Genomic DNA, 25,700 nt, shown 5'->3' with positions numbered 1-25,700 from the left:
AAGGACTGCAGTACCACAGCCTGTCACTAGCAGGTGTTCAAGAGGTGAGTGACCCCCATTACAGTAGGACAAGAAGTAATGGGCTTAATCTGCAGAAAGAGAGATTTAGGTTAGATATTAGGAAAAACTTTCTCACTATAAAAGTAGTTAAGCACTGGAAGAGGTTTTTAAGAACAGGCTGGACAAACATCTGTCAGGGATGGTCTAGGTTTGCTTTGTCCTGCTTCAGCATAGAGGGCTGGACTTGATAACTTCTCAAGGTCCCTTCCAGCCCTATATGAGTCTGCGTTAATTAAGGGGTGAGCTATAATGAAGACTATTTTGCGAACATAACTATAGTGGTCATTACCAGCACGAACGGTCTAGTACACGTTAGTAAATTAATTGGTACCTTCTACAGTAGTGTTACTAATTGGTAACAAAATATTTCATTAGGGAGAAAAAGTTTATTTTATTACTGCTTTTTATATATAGCATAAAAACACAAGTGGATAGATAGATGAATAACCATCTAATGACTTACATTTTAACTGTTACTGACAGATCTCAGTTGTGGCTTAGACTATTCAGATCAATCTCTCCAAATACATATTCAATGCTCTTCAGTGCATGTTCCTTATTAGATGAGCCGTGAACTGCATTACGCAAAATATCTTGTGCAAATTGAGCTCTAAGAGAATCAGGAGAAGATTCTTTTGCCACGTCTGGATCTGTTGGACCCATTAATTGCCTCCACTCCTCCACAGCATTTTCTTTAGTTAGGATCATTATCACTGATGGACCCCTGTAACATCAAGATATACAAATATCATATGTATTACTAGAGCTTTGCAACTATAGACCATACATTAACACTGAACTCTTTACTAAATAGTTAGCAAAATTTAACTCCTAGGGAAAAAGTGTTCCTGATTTATTTCAGGAAAAGAGTATGTCTGGCTTTAGAGATGGGTGAAAACTAGTTCTGAGGGTGAGAGGATAGATACCATCAAAAGCCTCCAAAGTATAATGTGATAGGTTTAACAAGACGGTCACATTTCTCTCATATACCCCTCTGGGTCTGCATTTGAAAGGCCACCTGGAGAAATGTACAGTGAATGATTGGGGATGCAGAAAGAGTGAAGATAGAGAAGTGGTTTTCTATTGGAAGAGGCACATATTTAAAATGAAAATTGGGATTCTTAATACCCTTTGAACAGAAAAAGTCTCATTTATTGTTTATCCAAGTGGAAAACAATGGCCTTAAACAATTCATTCCTTAACAACTTCAGCGTTTAAATGGTTAGCCTATTTTCCCAATTGTCGTCGTCTGAAGAAAAAAAAAAAAAGAGGTGGGGAGACATAAGTAGTTGCCCAGGATTCTCTTTTTTTGAGGAACAAATCCAAAAAGGTGGTCATCATAATTCAGTTCAGTGTAGTTCACAGGTTCTGTAAGCAAAACCCACTGCCTAATAAAGGAAAGACACTGTATTCTAAAAAGATAATAAATATTTAAGTTCTTTTTATAAAAATTCTAAAAATCCCCTACATTTGACACAGAAAATGACAAAGAAGTGCAGAATTCCAACAGTCTTCGTATGTTTAACAAAAACGTTTTGCCTGCTCTATAAATTCAAAGTTGTAACTGCTACATTTACATAGCATGATATTGTAAAACCAGACACTTACTCAGACATATAATTCACTAACTGGTCAAAAAAGGGTTTTCCTTCATGAGCCTTATAAAACTGTGTTGCCATTTCATGGGTGAAATTTGTTTCTTTCATCTGTGATACAATAAAGCCAGCATTTGTAACCTTCTGCATAATGTCATCTAGGAGAAAAAAATACATCGGTCTTAATTTTTAACATTATTGTAAACAAATGTAGAAATGATAACCTTGAAAAATCCCAGAAATTGCTAGATTTGTTTTCTGGCACATTCATGTAATTATATCTATTAACATGCTATTTATAATATAGAACAATCAGGAGTGAGATCTTGAACATAAAAAGTGACATAAAAAGTATGAATTACTATTAACAATAACAAAAAAAAAATCATCCTATCATCTCTCATTGGATAGTTGGAATGTAACATCACACACCAGTTGGCCTGGTAAGATCAAACTGCATAGTTCCAAAAAGGGAAGAGTGAGATTCATAGAAACGAATGGGGACAAATAAAAATCAAAATAACCACCAAAGCTGTTACTATAAAACAGAGAATGTTTCTAATAAGGGGGTGAGGTCCTAGATGAAGAGGTAAAAACAATGGCAGTAGCAAGTTTAGGAAGACTCAACTCCATTTTTTCATTCTATGACTAAAATAGGTTTTATCTTTTCTTTGATACAGCTTCCTCTTTCTTTCTATATATCTCACAGTAAAACATTAATTCATCACCACTTCCGTGGCCTGAGAGAGGAAGGAACCATAGGCAATTTTGGCTAATGAAATGTCAGTAGTGGGGCGGCAGCAAGAATTACTTCATGCCTAAAAGGTTTTTAAATGTTGAAAATGCATTTAGGAAAGACAAAAAGAATTGATCTAATATGACTTATTGCAAATTTTATATTGCTAATATTTTGTAGGAATGAGGTCCACAGTTATTTTGTAAAAGCAGCAAAGAGTCCTTATAGATTAACAGACGTATTGGAGCATGAGCTTTTGTGGGTGAATACCCACTTCGTTGGATGCATAAGTTATTTTGGAATGAGATCCACAGGCTTGGTATGCATGTTCTAGAATGTTTACCTTTATGTTCCTTAACAGCAGTGGGTTTGATAACTGCCAAAGTGTGTTCCACAGGAAAGAAGAATTCTAGTTCCTTCTCAGCTTCACCAGGTGAAGCACTGCCATGCAGCTGATTGAGAGGTACACTGTCTACTGCATACTCTGAACGTAAACTAACAATTATTAAACAACAAGGTAGTTCAGTGACATGACATTTTCATGCATATGTATCAGAATCCCTATCAATCGCCTAAATAAATGTTAATTCTGAGGGTTGAGATGGTGGACACTAGAGACACAAAGGATACTTACAAACCTTTTGAAATGAATCGATGTATTCTAAACTAATCATTTTGGCTTTCAGTGGGATTTGCGAGCCCAAGTCATTTAAGTGCTTTCGAAAATTCCATTCTTGCCTGCTGCCACCAGTGAATGTTCAATTACTTCAGAATGTTCCTGTGTCCTCTTTATGTGATACTAATGCTATGTCTAGATTGTGAACTAGGGATGTGATTTTCTGCTCATGTACACATACTTGGGCTAGTTCTCATCAAGCTAGCATAAATATAAATAGCAGCACAGCATAGGTAGCATAGCAGAGCCATGCCAAGTACAAACCCTCCTGAAACTACTGGGTATGTATTTGGCACAGCTCAGCCATGCCTCTGGTGCTACTACCCATGTTACTACAGCTATGCTGCTATTTATACTCATGTTAACTTGAGGAGAACTAGTGTGAATAGGTGAACACAAACAGGGAATAGCACCCCTAACTTGTAGCACAGACGTAACCTAAGACACTGGACTTGGAAGGTTAATTGCAGTTTTACCTACTTTTAGCTATAAATAATCCTTAGTGCAATTTTTAAACTATTCACTAATTCCCATTATGATCACTAATAATAGGTCTTACTAAATGATAAACAGTACCACTGCTATAGATGACAGACCCTGTGAATGAATGTCTTAATAGCACAACAGTTACTGAAAACAATGTTACAAACACTATCTTAAGTACCTAACATAATTATTGATGAGATATTTATGAGAAATTATTAGATTAGAAAAGGAAATTGAGCCATAAATAAAACACTATGCTTCCACAAAGGCACCCAAATTTCATTTAGCTAAGACATAGGACACTTTTCGAAGAGGAGAATAAGTAAAACAGAAAACAATTTCAAGCAGATATATCATCCAGAGTAATATATAATCAATGAACAGTTGAAAATAGAAAATAATTAGTTGTCAGCTGTGTAAATCACAGAAATAAATCAAACTGATCATTATAACTCAAGAGATCCCTCTCTTCTCTTCAAAATCTTGGAATGTTTTTTTTTAATTTGAATTTTCAACTATGTTTACTAGCCATATGTTTTTTCTAAATCCAATTGATGCTGTATGTGCTACACTATATAATCAAGAAAATTATAAAACCTTTCAGAAACATATATCACTTTTCAGATGACAGCATATAGTTACATTGGTTACAATGTGGTCTAAATTTATATGTAGATTACGGACATATATTGCAGATTATGAATCATGTATCACTATTACAAATACTACCTGGCTGGACTTTTCTCCTTAGACTCTTCAAGAGTCTTTGGGCCTAGTAAATCTCTCCAGTGTTGTACAGCATTTTCTCGTATTAAAGCAAGTGCAAGGGTTGGACCACTGTTAAATGAGATGACTAGGATTAAAAAAGCAATTGAAAAATACCCCTAAAATATCTCTCAAAGTAATTTGATTAAATTCAGTGTAGCCAGGGTACAGGTGCCTTGATATCGGAGAGATTTAAAATCCAATATACATTTAAAAAGCTGAAGTTCTGGTGAATTTTTTATATTTTTGGGCAGGGGCATGGGGTATTGGGTGAAGGTAATTTAAATGAACAAACTACTGAACAGTACCATTAGATGCAGGGAGTGTCATTAACTTATATATCAAGGGTGAAATCTTGGCCTCACTGAACTCAACTGGAGTTTTGCCATTAACTTCTATGGAGCCAGGATTTTCCCACAGATCACCAGACTAGGACCATAGAGAATGTTGTGAAGCTGTTGCGAAGAAGCATCTTGGACAAACTCTTTAGACTTTGTAATTGCTTCTGCCTGAAATGACTGTTGTCACTTTGCTTGAGGGAAAATTTTCACTGCGGTGACAGCCACACCCACTTACCATGCTCTGTTGACAACAGGAGGATGAGTGATATTTGTCAGATGTTTAGGGGGAAAATAAAAATGAGTAGAGGAGGGTTTATGTGCTGAATTACAACAATCATTATTGTTGTTTTTATATACTGTTCATAAAAACACTTTTGATTTTTCAAATATTGTTTGTGCCATGACTTACTTTCTTGGGATCTAATTATTCCCCAGATCTATAGTGAAATTCAGAAACCTATCTATTCTTAAAGTTTGGAGATAGTCAGCTACGGTGGGTGGGGCCATTCCTTGAGTTAATTCTCTCACAAGGTAGTTAGCTTCTGGATAGTATGTCTGATGTACCTGTGAATATTCTTCTTATCCATAAAACTCATTCCACTAATATTGAACTCCTGGACTCAACTGTATCTTGTGGCAATGAGTTATACAGGTTAATTACGCATTGTGAAAAATATTGCTTCCATTTGTAAGTTCCAACTTGTTGCCTTTCAGTTAATGTACCTTGTCATGTGTTCTAGAAGGGTTGGAAAAAAATCTTCATTTTCATGTTCCTTGTAAAACTGGTGTGCTTGTTCTTCTGTCAGAACTATTTCTTTCTGCATTGCTATTGTAAAGCCATCATCCTTAATCCTTTTCAGAATAGAATCTACAAGTAAAACATTGAAATGGTGCTGCATTGTCATAATTTAGTTTATTTTATATTTGTTATATTTCCATATTATAGTTTATCCAGTCATTTCATTATAAAGTTTCCCAAAAGAGTTAACTTGTTCATTTTGGAATATGAAAACTATAATTCATAACAACTGGTATAGGGGTCCAATAATCATTCCTTGGATGCTCAGCGAGAAGTTTTCTGCCCTTTTAAAATCATTCTTAAGGAAGGAAAGAATGTCAGAGAAGTCACATTTAATTTGATTTAGTCTCTGTCTTTGAAGGTTCTGAAGATGTCACTGACTAATATATAGGAAAGGGAGACTGCTTATGCATATGTGAAAGTAGAATGAATTATATTGTGAAAATAGAAAGGATTAAAAAAATGTTGTCTGTATCTTTAAGCAAAGATGTTGGAATGTTGCAACCAGGTGTCAGGAATACAGACATTAACATAGAACAACTGCACCGTTTAAGGGCAATTGGTGAAGCATTAGCCTTAGATCGATAACAGTTAGTAAGGAAATAGGATATGCATGCTGTGCCCCAGATGAATTTTACTGTTTTGGTATCTTTGTCCCTTTGTCTAATTCTCGCTCTTTTATCTGTTTAAATAAGACTGTTTAAGCCTTGCATGGGCACTCACATATTCTAAATGTTATTGGCAGAGCGCTGTGCTAATAAAACAGAGTGGTCTGACAAATTGTGAGTCCTGATTCTAACTTTGACAATTTGGAGGTTCCACCGAGATGGCAACCGTCTTCACTGGGGCTGTGTGATTCCTGACTGTTTTTGTAGGATGACCGTGGCAGCCGGCACCTGGGCGTTTGGCCCAAGCGGTCCCCCACTGGATCGGAAAGGTGCACAGCCACAGTGAGGTCTACGCCATCGAACCTGTTGGTTCCCACTCTGTTCTGGTAGGGATCCCGGGATCTGACATCAGGAATCTGGTCAGGTAATTATTTCTGTGTTTTGTGCAGACTGAGGACTGTCCTGTCTCTGTGTCTATCTGTCCTCTTGTGGAGTGTTTGAGTCTGGGTGCCGTCTCTGTCTGGGGATCGGCCGACCAAGGGGTTCCTGTCCCCGCGGTCTAAGTGAGTGAAATCTGCACAATTGCAGCCGCACCACACCTTGGGTAAAACCCTTAGTGTGAAAGCTAGGGCAATTGAGGCAGTAGCCTGTGGGCTCCTTTTGTGTGTTGCAGCAGGCATCGCTCTGACGAACCTGAATTTCTTTCTTGTGTGATTGGTGTGTGAAAGTCCTCCTGTACTGGTAACCAGACGTCTAAGTCGGGACAGTTCCCTAAATGAAGGCCGGCTCATTTTATGTATTTAGGATGGGTCCAGACTCCTGTAAAAAGGGGCCAGACTCCTGTAAATTTCTGGGAAAATGGTCTAGGCTAACTCAGGGGGATCCCAAAACTCAGTAGCCACTGTTAAAATCTTGGAACAAAGACTGAGTGAACGTCTTAAAAGACAAACTCGGCCAACCTAAAACTAAATTGGCTAAAGGAGAAGTTAATTGTTTCATGCAGTGGTGGGAAGAGGCAAATCATAGGTGAACAAAATCAAAACTGGCCTCTCTCACTTATTCAAATAATAAGTTAAAAGCTTTATTAAAAGCCTCCTCTCCCACCACTAGACCGAGCGCTCCTGTTTACCCCGTTCTCCAAACCCCGGATCGATCCAAACCCCTTCATACTCCCATCTCATTGTAAAAAGAACAAAAAGCCCCTTGTTCTGTTCCCCTTTGTTGTCTGCCTCAGAAACTGATTCTTTATAGTGTCCCACTACCAATTCAGCAAGGCTGGGGGCGGGGGGAGCTCCTCAACTAGCCCCCACCCTTCCTGGTCCCTTTCCTTGAACATTTCTTTCAAAATTGTAAAATGACCACAATATCACTCACAAATGGTTAAAAAAAAAAAAGCAGGATTGGGCCCAGACAAGCAGGCAAGCAATAGATAAAGAAACAGGTTGAAAGCCCTAAGGGAATAGTGTCAGGAGTAAGAAAAGTAGTAAGTGCAGGCATGAACCCCTGAAACAATACTTGAAATGGTAAAATCTGAGGTGATAAAGGTGTCATTTTGGGACATAAACAAGTGATTTAAGGAAAAAAAGTAAAAGTAAACTCTACAAAGGCTGAAGAAAATTAAGCAGTTAAATTTTGTGGAAAATGTTAAAAAGGACCATGTTAAAGAGAGAAAATTCTTGGTTTCTTTGCAGCCATTCTGAAGGAAAAATGGGCCCTTTTCCAGAAAAGTGCCTGTAAATAATCCATATATATATACAGCTATGCAAAAACAAAGCAGTGTAAAAAAAATGTTAAGAAAAAAAAAATGTGTATGTATCTATTTGTCTGTGAAAATATGTAAAGTTCTAAAAATCTAAACCAACACATCTGGTTTGTAAAACTATTGTTTTGTAGGTGTAAGATAAATTAATTTTGTTTTTGTTTTTAATGCCACTAAAAATTCATTTGACTCTTTGATTCAAAGTTGCAAAACTGACAGACCTTTTTGCAAGACACAGGTAATTAGTGTTGTTTGGCTTTGAAATTTAGCATTTAACCCTTAAGGGGCAACTTGATTCTTTACAAAAATTAAAATGTTTTTAAATAAAGACCAGGTCATGGCTGCAATAGGGCAGTCACAATCAGGAGAATAGGTAAAAATTCTGGAGTCTTTTTGTTTGTTTGGTTTGTTTTTTTTGTAACAATAGCAGATAAGAGCTGTAATGACAGAATAAGAAATTAACAGTGACCCTCTGAAGCAACAGCAGAGGTGAGGTGCACAAAACAAAAAGAAGCAATGTTAAAAACACTGAGCCTTAAAATAACTTTGTGTAATCAAACTGTCACTTTAATAAAAGTACATGAAAACTCTGTAAAAACAAAACAAACAGTTATACCTTATGTAAAAATTAATATGGCTAATGTTTTTAAAAAGTTATAGTATAAAAAGAATGTGCATTTTCCGTAGGACACGTGCAGCGTATATTGTAAAAAGGAATGTAAAAAAAAAATGCAAATGAAACATGCTGCTGAATTAAAATCCTATTAGGGCTCCAAAAAGAGCCGCAATAGGCTGTGTTTTCTTTTTCAAATCCCTGTGTGTTAAGACAGAGTCTCTGAGCTCTGCTAATGGCTTTGAATCCAAAAGCCTAGCCTGTGTTAATGCAAATTACCTAACTAATAAAGAAAGGTAAAAACTGCCAGCACAAACGAAGCTGCAAATAAAGAACATACCTGGTCAGCAAACAAACTGCCTACATAAAAGGCATGGTATAACAAGATACCTTTAATAAATTTAATGCTAATGTTACTGTTAATATTAAACATTAAAATAACTTTAATGTTAGTGAGTACCCCTGTAACAACTTGTAGTGTGTATGATTTTTGGAAAAATCCTTTAAAGTAATATGGTAATGATGCTTCTCAGCTATTACCTGTAAATAAACTTAAAGCTTAACACAGCAGGAAAAACATTACAAACTTGGTCTGCTATATAAGAGGCAAAACTTGAGGTACACCACCTCATGAATTTAATAACTAAACAGTGGAATAATTTTTGCATAACCCTTAAAATGTAAAAGCTATTAAAACCTGGCCTGCCTAAAAAAAAAAAAAAAAAAAAAACCACAGGAAAATATGGGGTAATTCCTCTGTTTTGCCTGCAGTCAGGAAGGGTATTTGTAAAAGAATGGAATCTTTAAGCAATAATCAATGCCACCCCAAAAGGGGTAAAAAACTGTTCTTTTTGTCTTTCAGATAATCCAAAGTACTGTATAATGGACTATGTGTATGTGTTAATTCTTGGAAAAAAGTGTTTAAAAAGTGTTAGCAACCCACCAGAAGACAAATGTAAATGTAATGTAAGTACTGTGTTTACCAATAATCACATTTACTATTTGCCACAACAACAACAACAAAAGAGTCTCAGCTTACTGTAAGCACTGATTTAGCTGAGTTCTCTATCAATCTTGGCATTAATGGCAAACAGTTACCAATCATCTGTTAAAAGGTAAAAAGGTAACATAGTTCCTAAAAATAAATAAATAAATAAATAAAATAAAATAAAAACAAAAATGTGGAAAACTGGACTATTCATATTATACACGCAAATGGGGACATGTTAAGAATTGCCACTGCAGAAAAGCATAACAGCTTACCATTGGTATAACATATTTTCTGAATGGTCTCCCACAACTACTGGCATACTAATGTTACTACCCCTAATTGTTTTTGGTTTTAAATTGTATGTGTTTAATTAAAATGTTTAAAATGTGCTGGTGAATAAAACAAATGTATGTAAAGCTAAAGCCACAGGCCCAAATCACCTCCCAGTATTTTCTATTACGTGAACTAAATAAGAAGTGACACTGGCGATTAATAATCTTAGTGTCAAAAGGGGGATATGTAGGATCAGGATTTTATAATGTCCCATAAGAACTAAAGTATAATTTGATTTCATCCTGCTAGCCATTTTTTTTTTTAAATAGCAAAAAGAACTGACCCCCTGGGACTATAAGATTCTGTTTTCCCATATGCATTACAAATTGGGCCCTCTCTAACTCTTTGTTTTAAGATTTAGGTAGTAAGAGACAGGATTCTCTATTGTGTCTGTGTTAAGTAAATTAAAGAAACATTGAAGGCCTGGGTCTCAATGTAAATTGTCTTAATTATCAATTGTAAAACTTAGCAAGGTTTAATTTGCAATGCTTTTTTTTGTTCTATATAAAATACTACTGTTTGTATTCTCAATCTGTTTGTGTGAATGAGGAATGTATGCATCAGGAAAAAACAAGGTGTGAAGGCCATTGTTACAGCCAGAGTCAAGGGACAGCTGTTAAACTGTCTGGCATCTCAGAGTGGATACATGCTTCGCAGTGTAAAAATGCACCACCCCCAGTGAACCAACCACCACCTCAGGACCACGCAGAGTCAATTTTTTTTGACTCCAGAAGAAGACGTAGAGGAACAGCCTGCAATAACTTACAATCTACGCTCTCGTAAGGGTTGCCAGAAGCAGATGACTACATAAAGCAAGGCCCAAGAAGAAGCAGTAGTGAGCTCAGCGCCTGCTGCCTGGTGGACATAAAACTGTAACTGCAGTTCCCTCAGTTGAGGTTGTCAGAACCAGAAGGGCCCTGCCTCCAACATGCGCCTCTGGTGGTGCCTGTTCTTCGGCTGCTGGTATCTTAAGGTCTGGGGAGTCCACAATGACAATTCTTTTATCCAGCAGCAAGTGTGGATAGCTTAGACCCTTATTATTTCTAAATGCTGGGTCTGCAGCCACATCCCAGCCCACTCTCAAACTGGTGTTCCTGTCCTGGCTATCCCACTCAATTCCCCAGACCTCACTGGAGGACCTTGTCCGTTTAACACAATATGAAACAGTCATGACACCTGAAAAAGGCTATTGGCAGTTCCTTTATCCCACTTGGGGGAGCAATACACCAGGCAAAAAAAAAAAAGGCTCCTAAGTAGTTAAATAATGGCAAATAAAACCAGAGAAAGTTTAAGAGCCCTGGCCAAAGAAACAGGGGCAATCGGACAGGTGGCCCTCCAGAACCGTCAGGCATTGGACATAGTGCTGGTGGCCAAAGGAGGGACCTGTGCTCTCACTGGAAAACAATGTTGTATGTTTATACAATACCAATGAGGTAATAAATCGCTATAGCCACTTAGAACAAATCGCATATCTTCCTCATGAAGAGCTGAGTTCTTTATGGAAGTGGCTAAGTAACCTGTTCAATTTCTCTGGCATAGAAAACTGGTTGTTTCAGGAAGCCCTAACTATCCTGTTTGGAATCTTAGTAATTTTTGTATGCTCTCAATTAATCTCCTGTTGTATCCAGAATTGTGTCACCCAAATGGCTGCCCCAAAACAGAGTGCTAATATGATGATTTTAAATATCACTGATGAACAAAGAGATAAGGAACGGTTAATTTGTGAAACCCAGTAATTGTTGGTCATGGCGTGCGCTTGACCAAAAGGAGGGATTGTGAAAGTAGAATGAATTATATTGTGAAAATAGAAAGGATTAAAAAATTGTTGTCTGTATCTTTAAGCAAAGATGTTGGAATGTTGCAACCAGGTGTCAGGAATACAGACATTAACATAGAACAACTGCACCGTTTAAGGGCAATTGGTGAAGCATTAGCCTTAGATCGATAACAGTTAGTAAGGAAATAGGATATGCATGCTGTGCCCCAGATGAATTTTACTGTTTTGGTATCTTTGTCCCTTTGTCTAATTCTCGCTCTTTTATCTGTTTAAATAAGACTGTTTAAGCCTTGCATGGGCACTCACATATTCTAAATGTTATTGGCAGAGCACTGTGCTAATAAAACAGAGTGGTCTGACAAATTGTGAGTCCTGATTCTAACTTTGACACATATATAGCATGCAATTTCTTAAAAACCCTTCTACACACATTCCTTCTCAAGAGCAAAACCTAACCAACAAGCAGCATGACCCAATTCATCATGAGGTCATCAAAGTCATGAGTTTGAAGAATGTGGATTTAGGTACCTAACTTTAGACATTCAAGTCTGATAGCGCTGCTAACAAGCTGTTTTTTTTAAAAAGCAAATAACATTTTGATATCATGGATTTCTCAGTTATAACTGATTTTCACTTATTGTTCTTATTTGTTTTTCACTGAACCTCTTTTTGTTTTAATCTGCAGCTGTTTTGGGGGGAGGGATAGCTCAGTGGTTTGAGCATTGGCTTGCTAAACCCAGGGTTGTGAGCTCAATCCTTGAAGGGGGCCACTGAGGGATCTGGGGCAAAAATCAGTACTTGGTCCTGCTAGTGAAGGCAGGGGGCTGGACTTGATGACCTTTCAAGGTCCCTTCCAGTTCTAGGAGACAGGTATATCTCCAATTATTAAATTAAATTATTATTAAATTTTGGTGGATGGCAGAGATGGTAGGGCACAGCGTAGCTCAAAGTACATCTGTCCTGGATCAGAATGATTGTTCACTGCTACCAGGGCTGGCTCTACTGTTTTCGCTGCCCCAAACAGTGTGCTGAATTGCCACTGCAGACTGCAGTCTGTGTGCCTTTAGGGCAGCACGCGCGTTTCCGCAGTGGTGGCAATTCGGGGGCAGCTTCTGTCTTCAGCCGGAAGACAGAAGCTGCACCTCCGCGGACAGCTGAACATAGAAGCTGCCGCCAAATTGACGACGACGCGGAAACGCGTGTGCTGCCTTAACGGCACAAGAACTGCCCCCGCCACCCGCGGCAGCAATTCGGCGTGCTGCCTGGGGGCAAAAACACAGGGACTGCCACCCCTTGCAGATTGCTGCCCCAAGCACCTGCTTGGAATGCTGGTGCCTGGAGCCAGCCCTGACTGCTACAGTATTAAAAGTCATCCTTATCAGAGAGAAACTCATACTGGGCTTCTAATTCTCAAATACCACTGGCAGATAATATGTCCATAAGTAAGTTACAAATATCACTTACAGAAACTTTATCCAGTTAAATGAGTGTTAGTCACTTGGAGTTTCAATGAGTTTGCTGATGGAAATACAAATGTTAATACTATAGCACTAATCATTCCAGCTGACCTCCATTCAATCAGAAAATCACAAAAATACTCAGAATACATTGGGAAAAATTGGGTTGGGACTGTGGATCTGCCAAGTCAATAAACTTGAGGAACTATAATTGAGTGTCAAGTACCCATTTTTTCCACTCAAGAAATGTCAGTACAGATTCTCATTCTGAAATATTAATGAGCATTACCAAGGACGGCTCAGGAGTTCTAACAAAAGACATAATTATGACTGCGTTCTGTGACTATTCTTGTAAGTTAGCATTATTTGACATGAGCAAAGGTGGCAGAATCAGGCCCTATATATAAGGACATCAAAACTGCTCTCCCAGTTGCATGAGAACTAGATGTCAAATGAAGAAAGTAATGCCATGTAAATGTCAGAAGAGTGCTCAAAGTAGTGCTCTTTCAAATCTATGTAATAGACATGATTCAAGCTAGCCATAGAAGCTGCCTTGGACCTGGCAGAGAATGCTCAACCACTCAAAGACCGTGATACTAGCTAAACTGTTTCAACAAAAAGCATTACTCATTTAAATATGTTTTAAATGCAATTAGACACTCATTGATTTTTCTAGAAATCACAATTATATCCCAGGAAGGGGATCTATAGAGGAGATTTTTGAAGAACTGATCTAGGAAATAAAATGATATTCACACAAAAGTATGTAAAAACAGAACAGAACGAACAAATTGTATGTTTCTGATATAGTTCTGTCAACTTAATGCTGAGCACAGAAAATAATTTGAAGACAGCATGGTCTAGTGTGCAAAACACTGGACTGGAGGCCTGGATTCTGTTCCCGGCTCTACTACTGGCCTGTTGGGTGATCTGGGACAAATCAGTTCATCTCTCTTAGTTTCTCCATCTGCCAAATGGGGATAATTATATTGATCTACTTTGCAAAGCACTTTAACATTTATTGGAGAAAAGCGCTATATAAAAACTAGGTATTATTTATTAAAAGATACCAGGATTTTTGAAATCCAAAATATAAGGCCTTTTTTGTGTACTGCAGGTGAAAAATGTAATTATGATCACTTACTTCGTCTTTCCTTTAATAGAGAAGGTCTAATTAAGGCCAATGTTTTTTCAGCATTTTTGCTGGTCTTCTTTTTACCAAAATCTGGGAAAAAGAAGGCAAGTTGCCTGCTAGCATCTTCTACACTGTCTTCCACATCACATAAATTTAACATATTCTTGGATTCCAAAACTTCTTGCAAGCTAATAAGAGACAAATAATACATCTAAATTAATGTATCCTTTATATTCATTTACTATTTTACAAAAATGTATCAATAATTGACTTGCTGGAAAAATATATTTTAATACTTTAGTAAAACATATAAGACTATAATGCCAGTTACTTTATGATTCTGCATTCCAACAAAACCCAGCAGTTCTAAGGAATGAAGATACTGTCCATTCCTAACAGAGTATTAGTTAATTACTGTATCATACCATAAGTACTTTGAAAGAGAAATCTCAGTCATGCAATGTTTCTACTTGTCTACCTTTGAATAGCCTCTGTGCATTTCACTGGACAAAATTAACACTGACAATGACAGTTTCTAAAGAAGGATTGATGAGGGGATCATGCTTTATACACCTAAAGTATGACCTTTGAAAACACAGCACTATAGAAATTCTTTGAAAAAGAAATAATTTTTATTGTGACATGTTTATAATCGTGAGGATCAACTATATGTGATCACTCTATATTATTATAGCAGACAAAATTTATCCAGGGAAGGCTACTGCAGCTGTAAATCAAAAAGACAAGAGAATAATGACTGGTTCTTTCTAACAATATCTTTACATTCATGTCAGCACAGGGTCATGTAATTAGACTGAATTGGGTCAGTGCAGGTACATATAATTAGACTGTGATAGGACTGTGCAGGTTGCACCACCCTAGCCCATTCTGCAGGGCAATTTGGGGAGGGGAGGGGGCAATCTATGGCCCATTGTTGTCTTCTTCCTCAGGAATGCACTGATGGGACAGTTCCTGCACTTCCACAAGAGCTGGGACTGTAGTTGTGATGGGTGGTTGTGTGGCCCACACATGGTTAGGGAGACTTGCTTACTCCCTGCATCTGCATAGCTGTGCATATAAGGGCATGTGACAATATGGCTCTCAATATTTTTTAGTATTTCTCATGTAAGTTCATAAAACATAAGTGTCATCTGAATTTTTCTAGTTACCTGTTTGGCTTTTCAGGCTGAGGTTCTGCAGGTATATACTCATCTGATCTACTTAGTTCTTTCCATTGAGGAATAGTATCAGTTACTTCCTTTGGTTTAGAAACTATCAGAATATGGGATGGTCCACCAGTCATGAATGTAACAAAATCTTCAAAATCAGGCTAAAAAACACAATTTCTCACCTATATACTACAAAGAGAACTGTTTGACCTTATCACCAGAAATCAAACTATACATGTGCTGTATAACTTACTCCCATCCCACTATTGTTTTTACACTCACCATATAAAATTCTATATGAAATATATTATAAGATCTTAGTTCAAGTGAGAAAATAGTAATATAAAATATGTCCCAGCCTTTACAGTAAATATAAGATCTTGAGATAACTGAAATTATAGTACTGCATGCGACTTGTGTGCCACATGTTCTCCCAACCTAATGTATCAATAACTCAGAGATAAGATCAAAAGTGATCCTTACAGTATATTGGACTGCGGCACATGATGTAAAGCAACAAAATATACTGCATTTCCTGACATGATTTTTAAAGTTCTGTAAATTAGGCAAGTAGTCTATGACTGCATTCCTGATTTTCAGAACATTCTCAGGCACTTACTTCCTTGTCTGTTCTTTTCTCCTCTTTAGTCTTGGCCTTCATCCACGCAGACAGATACGTTCATGGGAAGCAACCTCCTTCTTCATAACTTGGAGTTACTTTTCCACCTGTGCTGGAATTTTCTTCATTCCCGCTAAGCCCCCCATTTACTTCACTGCAGATCTTTCTTTAAACCTTTCTCTTTGCTTTAACATATGATTGAGTCTTTCGCCTGCCAACATCTCCCATCCCTTAACTTACATAATATATTTCTCCTTTCATACTAACAGGATAGTAAGCAAGAATATTTATTTGTATTTTACTATTTTTAATGTGTAGTTTTTTTTTCATATTCTGATTCATCTGTATATATTATTTTACCTTTCAGATTTTATGAACATATTGTAAGGACACTCAATTCTAAAGTTATTCTTCTCTTGGTGTAAAGCATTTTGGAATATGATAGTTTGCATGGTAGACAAATAAATAAATTAAATGAAAGTGAATAGAAAAATATATTTGGTATTATACAATATATAAAGTGTGTCTCTACTCTGAAAAGTGATTGCAAAAAAACTCAGTGATTTCAAGAGTATATTTGCTCCATCAACAAATAATAAGAAGTTTTATCTAACTGCCAGTCCTACATACACAACCTGGTATCTGAAAGTCAAGCTGTGTTCTTTCTGATTCATTCACAATCCACATTATATAGATTCTACAGGCCAAAATCTGCTCTCAATGAAACCGCAGCAACTCTATTGTCTTCAAATTCTGTCTTCAGTTGCATCTATGTAATCTCATCATTTTCAATAGGATTGCACAGTTGTAAATGAGGGCTCTATATGGCCTATAGAATAGACAGAATTCTGTATTCTGAAACAGTTCAAGTACACGCAGTGTAAATAAGTGCGAATTTTACACATTCATTTTTCAGAGTAAAATCACACTTTGAGAATAACAATGAAATAACTGATTTCCCACAGTTCACAGCCTCTCTGAAATAATATATAAATACTCTAAAACCCAACAATGATACATATATATTATATGTATAGCTGTTGCTGTTTAGAGTATTTACCTTATGTTATTCTGACTATTCCACTGCAGGCTGATGAGTTGGCTGTGTTAGGGAAAATGGCCCTCTATTGCTTCAATGTGTACCAAGGATTGTATGTTATTCCATTGTTATTCAAATACAATATTGGAACACCAACAACCATAGGCATCGTACAGGAGCTGGACTGGAAAACCAAATCAAAGAAGATTTTATTTTATTTTATTTTCTCTCTGTCATAAACAATTTTAATTAACTGGAATCAATTACATTTTATACATGTTTTACAAGCCATATAGATTATATTATTATCAATATAGCCACCTATATTTGTGTAGCCTTTTTACCTGTTCTGTACTGCGACTGTAGAAATCTCTAACTTGCTCTTCAGTTAATGTCTTCTCCTCTTCTGCCGGAATGCCAAAGCCAGCGTCTGTAATCTTTAATTACAGAGCAGCCACCAGGTTCAGCAGCATTTGAGGGAGACACAGAGGAAATCAGCAATTTAGTTTGTTTACATATTTTTGCCATGATTCTGAAAACTGACTGATTTTTCTGCAGAATCTTAATTGAGGTAATACGAAATATCACAAATATAGTAACTTCTTCATTCAGCCCCACTAAATTTCCAGCTTTTCGAAGTACTGCACTGTGTTCAGGTGTGACACCCATTAAAATAAAGAAGCCTTTTGTTACACATTATGTACCTCAATATACAGATTTTATTGAAAATCTCTACTATTTGTAAAACATGTTTTACCACTATTGATTCCAGTAGTGCAAATAAAGCAAAGTTATGGGAAGGCAGCACATAATCATTCCTAATGACTGACAGTAAAATCTTCATTATGCAGCAGTCAGTGATGTACCTGTAAAGCATTTGTACATACCTAGGAGAGACTGGTCTACTGCCATTATAAAGTAGATATTAACTTTTTATTACAGTGTACTTGCTTTTTGGTTTTAGTATGCAGAAATAACATGAGTATCTGTTTTTTTTTAATTCCCACTAGCATGGTAGAAATATGTATACCTGGAGTAGGCATACATTGATATGATCTATATTACCATGTGTACTCTCTGCACAGCATACCCTAGATGTGTGTATGTCCACAAATCAGCATTTCTGGAACTGAAATAAGCATTCCTCCAGTACTATGTTCTGGAGGCAAAAATGATGTCTCCTTAATCAAATGTTGTGTCTGCCTATGCATCTAAATCAGGGGTCGACAACCTTTTAGAAGTGGTGTGCCAAGTCTTCATTTATTCACTCTAACTTAAGGTTTCGCATGCCAGTAATACATTTTAACCTTTTTTAGAAGGTCTCTTTCTAGAAGTCTATAATATATAACTAAACTATTGTTGTATGTAAGTAAATAAGGTTTCAAAATGTTGAAGCTTTATTTAAAATTAAATTTAAAATGCAGAGCCCCTCGGACTGGTGGCCAGGACCCAGACAGTGTGAGTGCCACTGAAAATCAGCTCGCGTGCCGCCTTCGGCACCTGTGCCATAGGTTACCTACCCCTGATCTAAATTGTTACCAGAGTATATCCTGTGACTTTACTTTCACATAAGCATAAGCTTATGCATGTCTTCAGACATTCACACACATAAAGAACTGGCTAATCTGAGCTGATTTATTTGTATGTCTAGAATTTTGAAAGATACTGCTGTGGCAAAGAAAATATTTTCCACACGTGTACAATTATTTTCTGTGACTCATCTGCACTGTCCCAGAATTGATGGTTAACTCTCACCCCTGCCATCAAATGCAGAACAAATAAGAAACTGTTGGGAGGTTGTATCACTTGTAACTTATCACGCTTCAGTTGGAATACTTGTGTGATAATCAATGATATGCATAGTATACTTCAGTATATACCTCTTTTAGTAACATAAAATATGTTAAAGAGCGTCAACTTGAAAATCATACTGTTCCAGCCACAACCATTTTACATCTGTCAGTTTTACAGGATAAATACAGTATTAGCATATCTGGCTGTACAGTTTTGTACTAAATTAATATCCAATTATACTACCATTTCCCTATCTTGGCACTTAACCAAACACGATGGTTGGGGTTTTTAAAAAATGTTGTTTACCTTTTGTTTAATTTCTTCTACTCTTCCATCTGCAGTGGCATCAGGTTTTATAATTGCAACAGTGTATATGACTCCTTCTATAGGAAAAGGAAGAATACATATGCATATTTATAAATATATTTACTGAAATATATACACAGGCTAATTTACCTTCTGTACTTATAACCTGAGCTCTCCATAGTCTTCCTTTTAATAGATTACTAATTTTGGATTCTGCTTACCAAGTTGTAGGGAGCTGGGAACCAATAGCAAAAGAGGTTCAAATGTGGATTATAAACCTCTGTACACGAATCACATACAGAGGCCTGGTCTACACTACGCGTTCATACCGAATTTAGCAGCGTTAAACTGAATTAACCCTGCACCTGTCCACACAACGAAGCCCTTAATATCGATATAAAGGGCTCTTAATATCGATATCTGTAATCCTCCTCGACGAGGGTAGTAGTGCTGAAATTGGTATTACCATGTCGGATTAGGGTTAGTGTGGCCGCAATTTGACGGTATTGGCCTCCGGGCGCTATCCCACAGTGCACCATTGTGACCACTCTGGACAGCAATCTGAACTCGGATGCACTGGCCAGGTAGACAGGAAAAGCCCCGTGAACGTTTGAATTTCATTTCTTGTTTGCCAAGCGTGGAGCGCCGATCAGCACAGGTGACCATGTAGTAAGAAATCCAAAAAGAGCTCCAGCATGGACCGTATGGGAGATACTGGATCTGATCACTGTATGGGGAACAAATCTGTTCTATCAGAGCTCCGTTATAGAAGACGAAATGCCAAAGCATTTGAAAAAATCTCCAGGCTATGATAGACAGAGGCCATAGCAGGGACTCAGCACAGGGCTGCGTGACAAGCATAACGGAAAGCCAAAGAATCAAATGGACACTCACGGAGGGAGGGAGGATGGGGGGACTGAGGACTCCAACTATTCCACAGTTCCCGCAGTCTCCAAAAAGCATTTGCATTCTTGGCTGAGCTCTCAGTGCCTGAAGGGTCAAAAACATTGTCGCGGGTGGTTCAGGGTATATGTCGTCAATTTACCCCCCTCCTCCCTCTGTGAAAGAAAAGGTAAAAAAATAGTTTCTCGCCTTTTTTCAACGTCACCGTATGTCTACTGGATGCTGCTGGTAGACGCGGTGCTGCAGTGCTAAACAGCAGCATCCTCTCCTGTCCTCTCCCTGATGGCAGACGGTGCAATAGGACTGATAACCGTCATCATCATCCTGTGAGTGCTCCTAGCTGGCCTCGTTGAGGTCGGCCGGGGGCACCTGGGCAAAAATGGGAATGACTCCTGGTCATTCCCTTCTTTAAGCTTTGTCTCCTGGAGATTCAGTCCTGGCTGGAATATCATAGCAGCTGGAGGCTGTGCTCCTCCCCGCCCCTTTAATGTCTAATGGAGATTCAGTCCTGGCTGGAATATCATAGCAGCTTGAGGCTGCGCTCCTTTCCCCACCCCCTTAATGTGTAATGGAGATTCAGTCCTGCCTGGACTATCATAGCAGCTGGAGGCTGCCTCCCCCTCATTTTATCTCACTAAGAAGTCAGTGTTTCTTATTCATGCATTCTTTATTACTTCATCACACAAATGGGGGGATAATTGCCATGGTAGCCCAGGAGGGATGTGGGAGGAGAGAAGCAACAGGTGGGGTTGTTGCAGGGGCACCCCCTAGAATGGCATGCAGCTCATCATTTCTGTGGGATGTCTGGGGCTCTGACCAGGAGCGGCTGTGCTCTCTGGTTCTTTAGTAGGCTTGCCCCGTATTCTAGGCAGGACTGACTCTATTTTTAGACAAAACACTTTTGTCTATGCGCCCCCGGCCAACCTCCGCGAGGCCAGCCAGGAGCACCCATGACAGCAGCAGACGGTACAATAGGACTGGTAACCATCATCACCAATTTCCAAAGCAGCAGACGGTGCAATAGGGCTGGTAACCGTCTCTGCTACCTTGCAGAGCGTCTGTCAGCAGCATCCAGTACACATACGGTGAGAGTGAAAAAAGGCTAAACGGGCTCCATAGTTGCCATGCTATGGCGTCTGACAAGGCAATCCAGGGGAAAAGGGCGCGAAATGATTGTCTGCCGTTGCTTACACGGAGGAAGGATTGAGTGACGAAATTTACCCTGAATCACCTGTAACACTGTTTTTGCCCTATCATGCATTGGGATCTCAACTCAGAATTCCAATGGGCAGGGGAGACTGCAGGAACGATGGGATAGCTATGGGATAGCTACCCACAGTGCAACGCTCCGGAAATCGATGCTAGCCTCGGTACATGGACGCACACCGCCAAATTAATATGCTTAGTGTGGCCGCGTGCACTCGACTTTATATAAGTTGTTTCCAAATACCGGTTTCTGTACAATCGGAATAATCCCATAGTGTAGACATACTCTGAGATGCAATTACTCTTCCCAACTGCTCAGACTTTAATACTACAACTTTGAAAGCAGAGATAAGGGAGGGCGAGTGTATATGTATATGAAGTAGATCCATTAAGAGAAAGGAAAGCTACTTATCTATAAGTGGAGTTCTCCCTGCACATACAGATCTGCCTCAGCAGACTCACATATCTCAGTATTGCAAATCCTGGAATCATTTACAACTATAAATGCTTGTGGAGTTCAACATTCAAAACAAGATTATAAAGGGCTCCATTTCATTCTGTTATCTGCAAGGGAAAAGACTCCGAAAAAAGCCAGGAAAGAGGGCAGGTAAGTGAGAATCTGCAGAGGAAAGATACTTGCATAACATCATTTAGAGGTAAATAGATTTCCTTTTTTTAAGTTTTAATTTTATGTTTGAGGTTAACAGCTGATGGTCTGACCCACAGTTGGCACTTGGGAAAGTCTCTGACCATTGCACACTTGATCTCCAGCATTGCTATATCATGACATAGTCAATATGGTTCTGCGTCATACTTTCAGGTGACTTCCGTGCGTATAAACAGCAAGAGAATTATAAAGAGTAATAACATACATGGTATGTTCACAGTGGTTAGACTTATCAAAAGGTTTTCCCCAGGATCATATATTATAAAAGATGACGATGGCAGAGTTCTCACTGAGGGTGATGATATTAAATGTAGGTGGAGAGATTAATGTGTCAATATGTAGTCTCAGCAGAGAGACTCATAATACAGGATGACAGAAAAGGGTACAAAGGCAGAGCCAGAACCATCAATCCTACAAGAGGAAGTGGTGCATATTATTATGAAAATGAAGACTGTGAAAGCACCAGAGGTAGATAACATGCTTGAAGAATTGTAAAAACAATTGGCAAATGTGGTACTGATCTTATGTGGAAAACTTATAATGATGTACGGATGACTAGAAATTAGCCAGAGGACTGAATGTAAGGTATCTTTCTGTCCTTACCAAATAAGGGAAACAAAACAGAGTATAGTAACTATCATATCATCTCCCTGACATAGCACACAAGCAAAGGTCTACTCTACATAATCTAGGATCGCATGAACAGAAGGATAGAAGCAGAACTATCACCCCAACAAGCTGGTTTCAAAGAAGCACAAGTAACCAAATCATGAACATCCATCACATCATTGAAAAATGCACAGAGTACAATCACTCATAGATCATGTACTTCACTGACGACTCAAAAGCTTTTGATATGGTCTGACATGACTATCTTTTGGAAGATATTAGCAGACATGAGGATTCCAAAGCATCTTATTGAGCTAATTGCAGGTCTCTACCACGACGAATAGACTACGGTGCAAACAGTAGTAGGCAACAGTGAGTGGTTTTCCACTGGGCAGGGTATAGTTTATCCCCAAGCCTCTTTAATGTATGAATAGAATTTATTATGAGACAAGCCTTGGAAGGTTTTAGCAAAGTGGAGGAGCTAGGATTTGCATTCATGGACCTCTCTGAATCAACCTCAGATCTCGTGATGACACAACACTCTTTGCTACTTCCACCAACGCAGTGGAAAATATGGGTCTGCAAAAACAACTAATGAGGAATACAGATTATTCCTGCATACAATTAAAACAAAATGCATGAATGTTAAACACAGCTAACAAAACCAGGATGCAAGAGGGCATCACAATTAACAGACAAGTTGTAGAGGCAGCAGATGAGTTTAATTATTTAGGATCATATATATCCAACTAAGGAGGTTGTTCCAGTGAAATTGGAAGAAAAACTAGGGATGATTCACTCAGCTATGGCCTCCTTTGTGAAAAATTGTGGCATCTTGAAATGTACAAAGATGCAACTGGTGAAAAGCTTATTTTTTTCCATAGTGGTTTATGGATGTGAATGGTGGGATGATAATATCGCTGATAAGAAGAGACCTGAAGCTTTGGAAATGTAGTGCTGGTGAAGATTCTTGTACATCTAAAGATTGCCTTTTGTCCATGTTAGAAAAATTAGTGAAGAGAAGCAGACCCTGATATCAGAAATCAAGAGATGTAAACTTATGTACTTTGGTCACATTAGGCACAGTGATGGAAATAATCGAGAAAGTTGTTATGGAAGGAATGGTAGAGGGTCTTTGTTGACTATCAAGGAGAGATGCAAGGATGGTGTGTGGCAGATCACTAAAGGTTAGCTGCTGAGTGCTCAAAGTTAGCAATGGAAGAACATGAAAGCTTCCAAAAAATTCTGCTAGGTTCAGAGGTGAAAGTAAGCTGGTCTGGTCCGGTCTGGTGTACCGGAAAGAGCCAGTACGCCGTGCCGGACCGCACCGACTTCTGCGGCGGGGATTTAAAGGGCTCTGGGCTCCTGACAGCTGCGGGCAGCCCAGAGCCCTTTGAATCTTGCCTGCGGCTCCGGCAGCCGGGCTGGGGCCAGATTTAAAGGGCTCAGAGCTCCCGTGGCTGCGGGCAGCCCAGAGCCCTTTAAATTCCGTCTGCAGCTCCGGCGGCTGGGCTGAGGCTGCATTTAAAGGGCTCAGAGCTCCCGCGGCTGTGGACAGCCCAGAGCCCTTTGAATCCTGCCTGCGGCTCCGGCGGCCAGGCTGGGGCCGGGATTTAAAGGGCTCAGAGCTCCCGTGGCTGCGGGGAGCCCAGAGCTCTTTAAATCCTGCCTGCAGCTCTGGCAACCGGAGCTGCGTTGGGGATTTAAAGGGCCAGGAGCTCTGTGGCATCCGGAGACTCGGGCCCTTTAATTTGCCCAAGCCCCAGGAGCTCCCAGCCACCTCTGCAGCTGGGAGCTCCGGGTTGATTTAGAGGCCCTGTGGCTCCCAGCCACAGCCGGTGCCCCAGGGCCTTTAAATCTTGAGAGGCACCGCCTCTTCTGGTTCAGGCCACGCCTCTTCTGGATGAGGTCACACCCCCTCAGGACTCTGGCAGTACCGGTAAGTTACTTTCACCCCTGGCTACATTGTCACTGATATTCAGATATGAATAAATAGATTTACTTAGCCTTCTTTCTTCTTTGAGATTTGCCTTTGCAGAATCCTATTTTGGGCAGAATGACAAGCATTTACAGCCCTAGGTGCTAGGGCTGAGGAGTGATAAATTTAATAGAGATTGAAAAGAACTACCTCCCTGAAACAAGCAACTGCCGTAATTCTTGCATGAAAGCTCTGAAGTCGCATTTCAATAGTGTTGTTTCAATGAAGAAGAGCTGGATAGACATGCTAACAGGCTGGAAATACTGTATCACTGTTAGCCTGCAAATCGCCTTTTTCCCTGGGCCTGTTTTGCTTTTTGCTGATACTGCAGACCTCCTAGATAGTTGGCCTACAACTCCTTGGATTGTAGATGGTGTCTAATTTGACTTTCCTCTCTTAAATCTTGTAAATCCAGGGATCTGGTAGTTTCACTCATCTCTTAATTTCTCCATTGGGTCACTAGTTCTGTCAGGTGTTAAAACAAGCCTGTGCTCTAAAATGCATGAGCAGTCATTCTGGCTTGCACTTCTTGTGGTAGGCCAGATGTATAAGGCCACATGTGAGCATCTCAGAAAAAAACAGTGTAGCTATAGATCTTGCAATTGCTGCACTCATAGCATATTTGCTGACATTTTGTCCTTCATATGTACCACTAACAAAATTAGACTTCGTTCTGAGAGACTCTGGAGAATACTGTATGCAAAAGGGGGCTCTCATTTGTACCCCAACAAAATTCATACTCTTAGGCCTTTACAAGATGCACAGCTTTTAGGTGCCCTGTTGTTCTTGGTCACCATCTTTTACCATAACTTTTCTGTCATAGATGCTATATTAAGTTAGAAGACAATTCAAAGTTCAAATTGAACCCTTTGTTACAGGCACTGAGAGCTCCATTATGTTAAATCTTTATAGTTGGATCCAGATCTCAGATATTATAGAAATAATAACAACATAAGCATATCTGTTATAAGTTTAACCATTTTTCGACATTCATATGCACCTGCGTGTGATAATTTGACTCCTTCTACAATAATCTCTCAAGTTACCAAATGAATCAAAGGAAAATTTTATCACTGGACATACTAAACAACTAACAAGATACTTGTTTGAGTTTTTTCTTTGTACTAACAATTTTAAAATAATTAAAATATCATTTACCTTCAAGTTGTCTTTCTTCACTATATACTGCTGATGTTTTCTCTTCTAAAAACACAAGCTCTTCTACCTAAGAAAATTGCAGTTTTCATGTTGTTGTTATTCTGATAAAATTATTGTGTCA

The 25,700-nt window shown here is 38.7% G+C and overlaps 1 protein-coding gene across 1 annotated transcript in view; it reads right to left on the bottom strand.

Annotated features, from left to right (window-relative positions):
- Positions 1-546: 546 nt before the first annotated feature.
- NME8 (NME/NM23 family member 8) overlaps positions 547-25,700 on the bottom strand; it is a 33,948-nt gene continuing 8,794 nt past the window's right edge. The window contains exons 7-16 of the mRNA XM_050937733.1: positions 25,580-25,646; positions 19,059-19,135; positions 17,303-17,395; positions 15,301-15,461; positions 14,141-14,319; positions 5,383-5,527; positions 4,283-4,390; positions 2,735-2,886; positions 1,669-1,813; positions 547-784 (exon numbers count right to left, since the gene is read on the bottom strand). Coding sequence (XP_050793690.1) covers positions 547-784; positions 1,669-1,813; positions 2,735-2,886; positions 4,283-4,390; positions 5,383-5,527; positions 14,141-14,319; positions 15,301-15,461; positions 17,303-17,395; positions 19,059-19,135; positions 25,580-25,646 — 1,365 coding nt within the window. The remainder of the gene's footprint in view (positions 785-1,668; positions 1,814-2,734; positions 2,887-4,282; positions 4,391-5,382; positions 5,528-14,140; positions 14,320-15,300; positions 15,462-17,302; positions 17,396-19,058; positions 19,136-25,579; positions 25,647-25,700) is intronic.

This window comes from Gopherus flavomarginatus, chromosome 2 (assembly GCF_025201925.1).
Source record: "Gopherus flavomarginatus isolate rGopFla2 chromosome 2, rGopFla2.mat.asm, whole genome shotgun sequence".
Lineage (NCBI taxonomy): Eukaryota > Metazoa > Chordata > Testudines > Testudinidae > Gopherus > Gopherus flavomarginatus.
The sequence above is the reverse complement of the archived record's forward strand: the minus strand, read 5'-3'. Positions and strand labels throughout refer to the sequence as shown.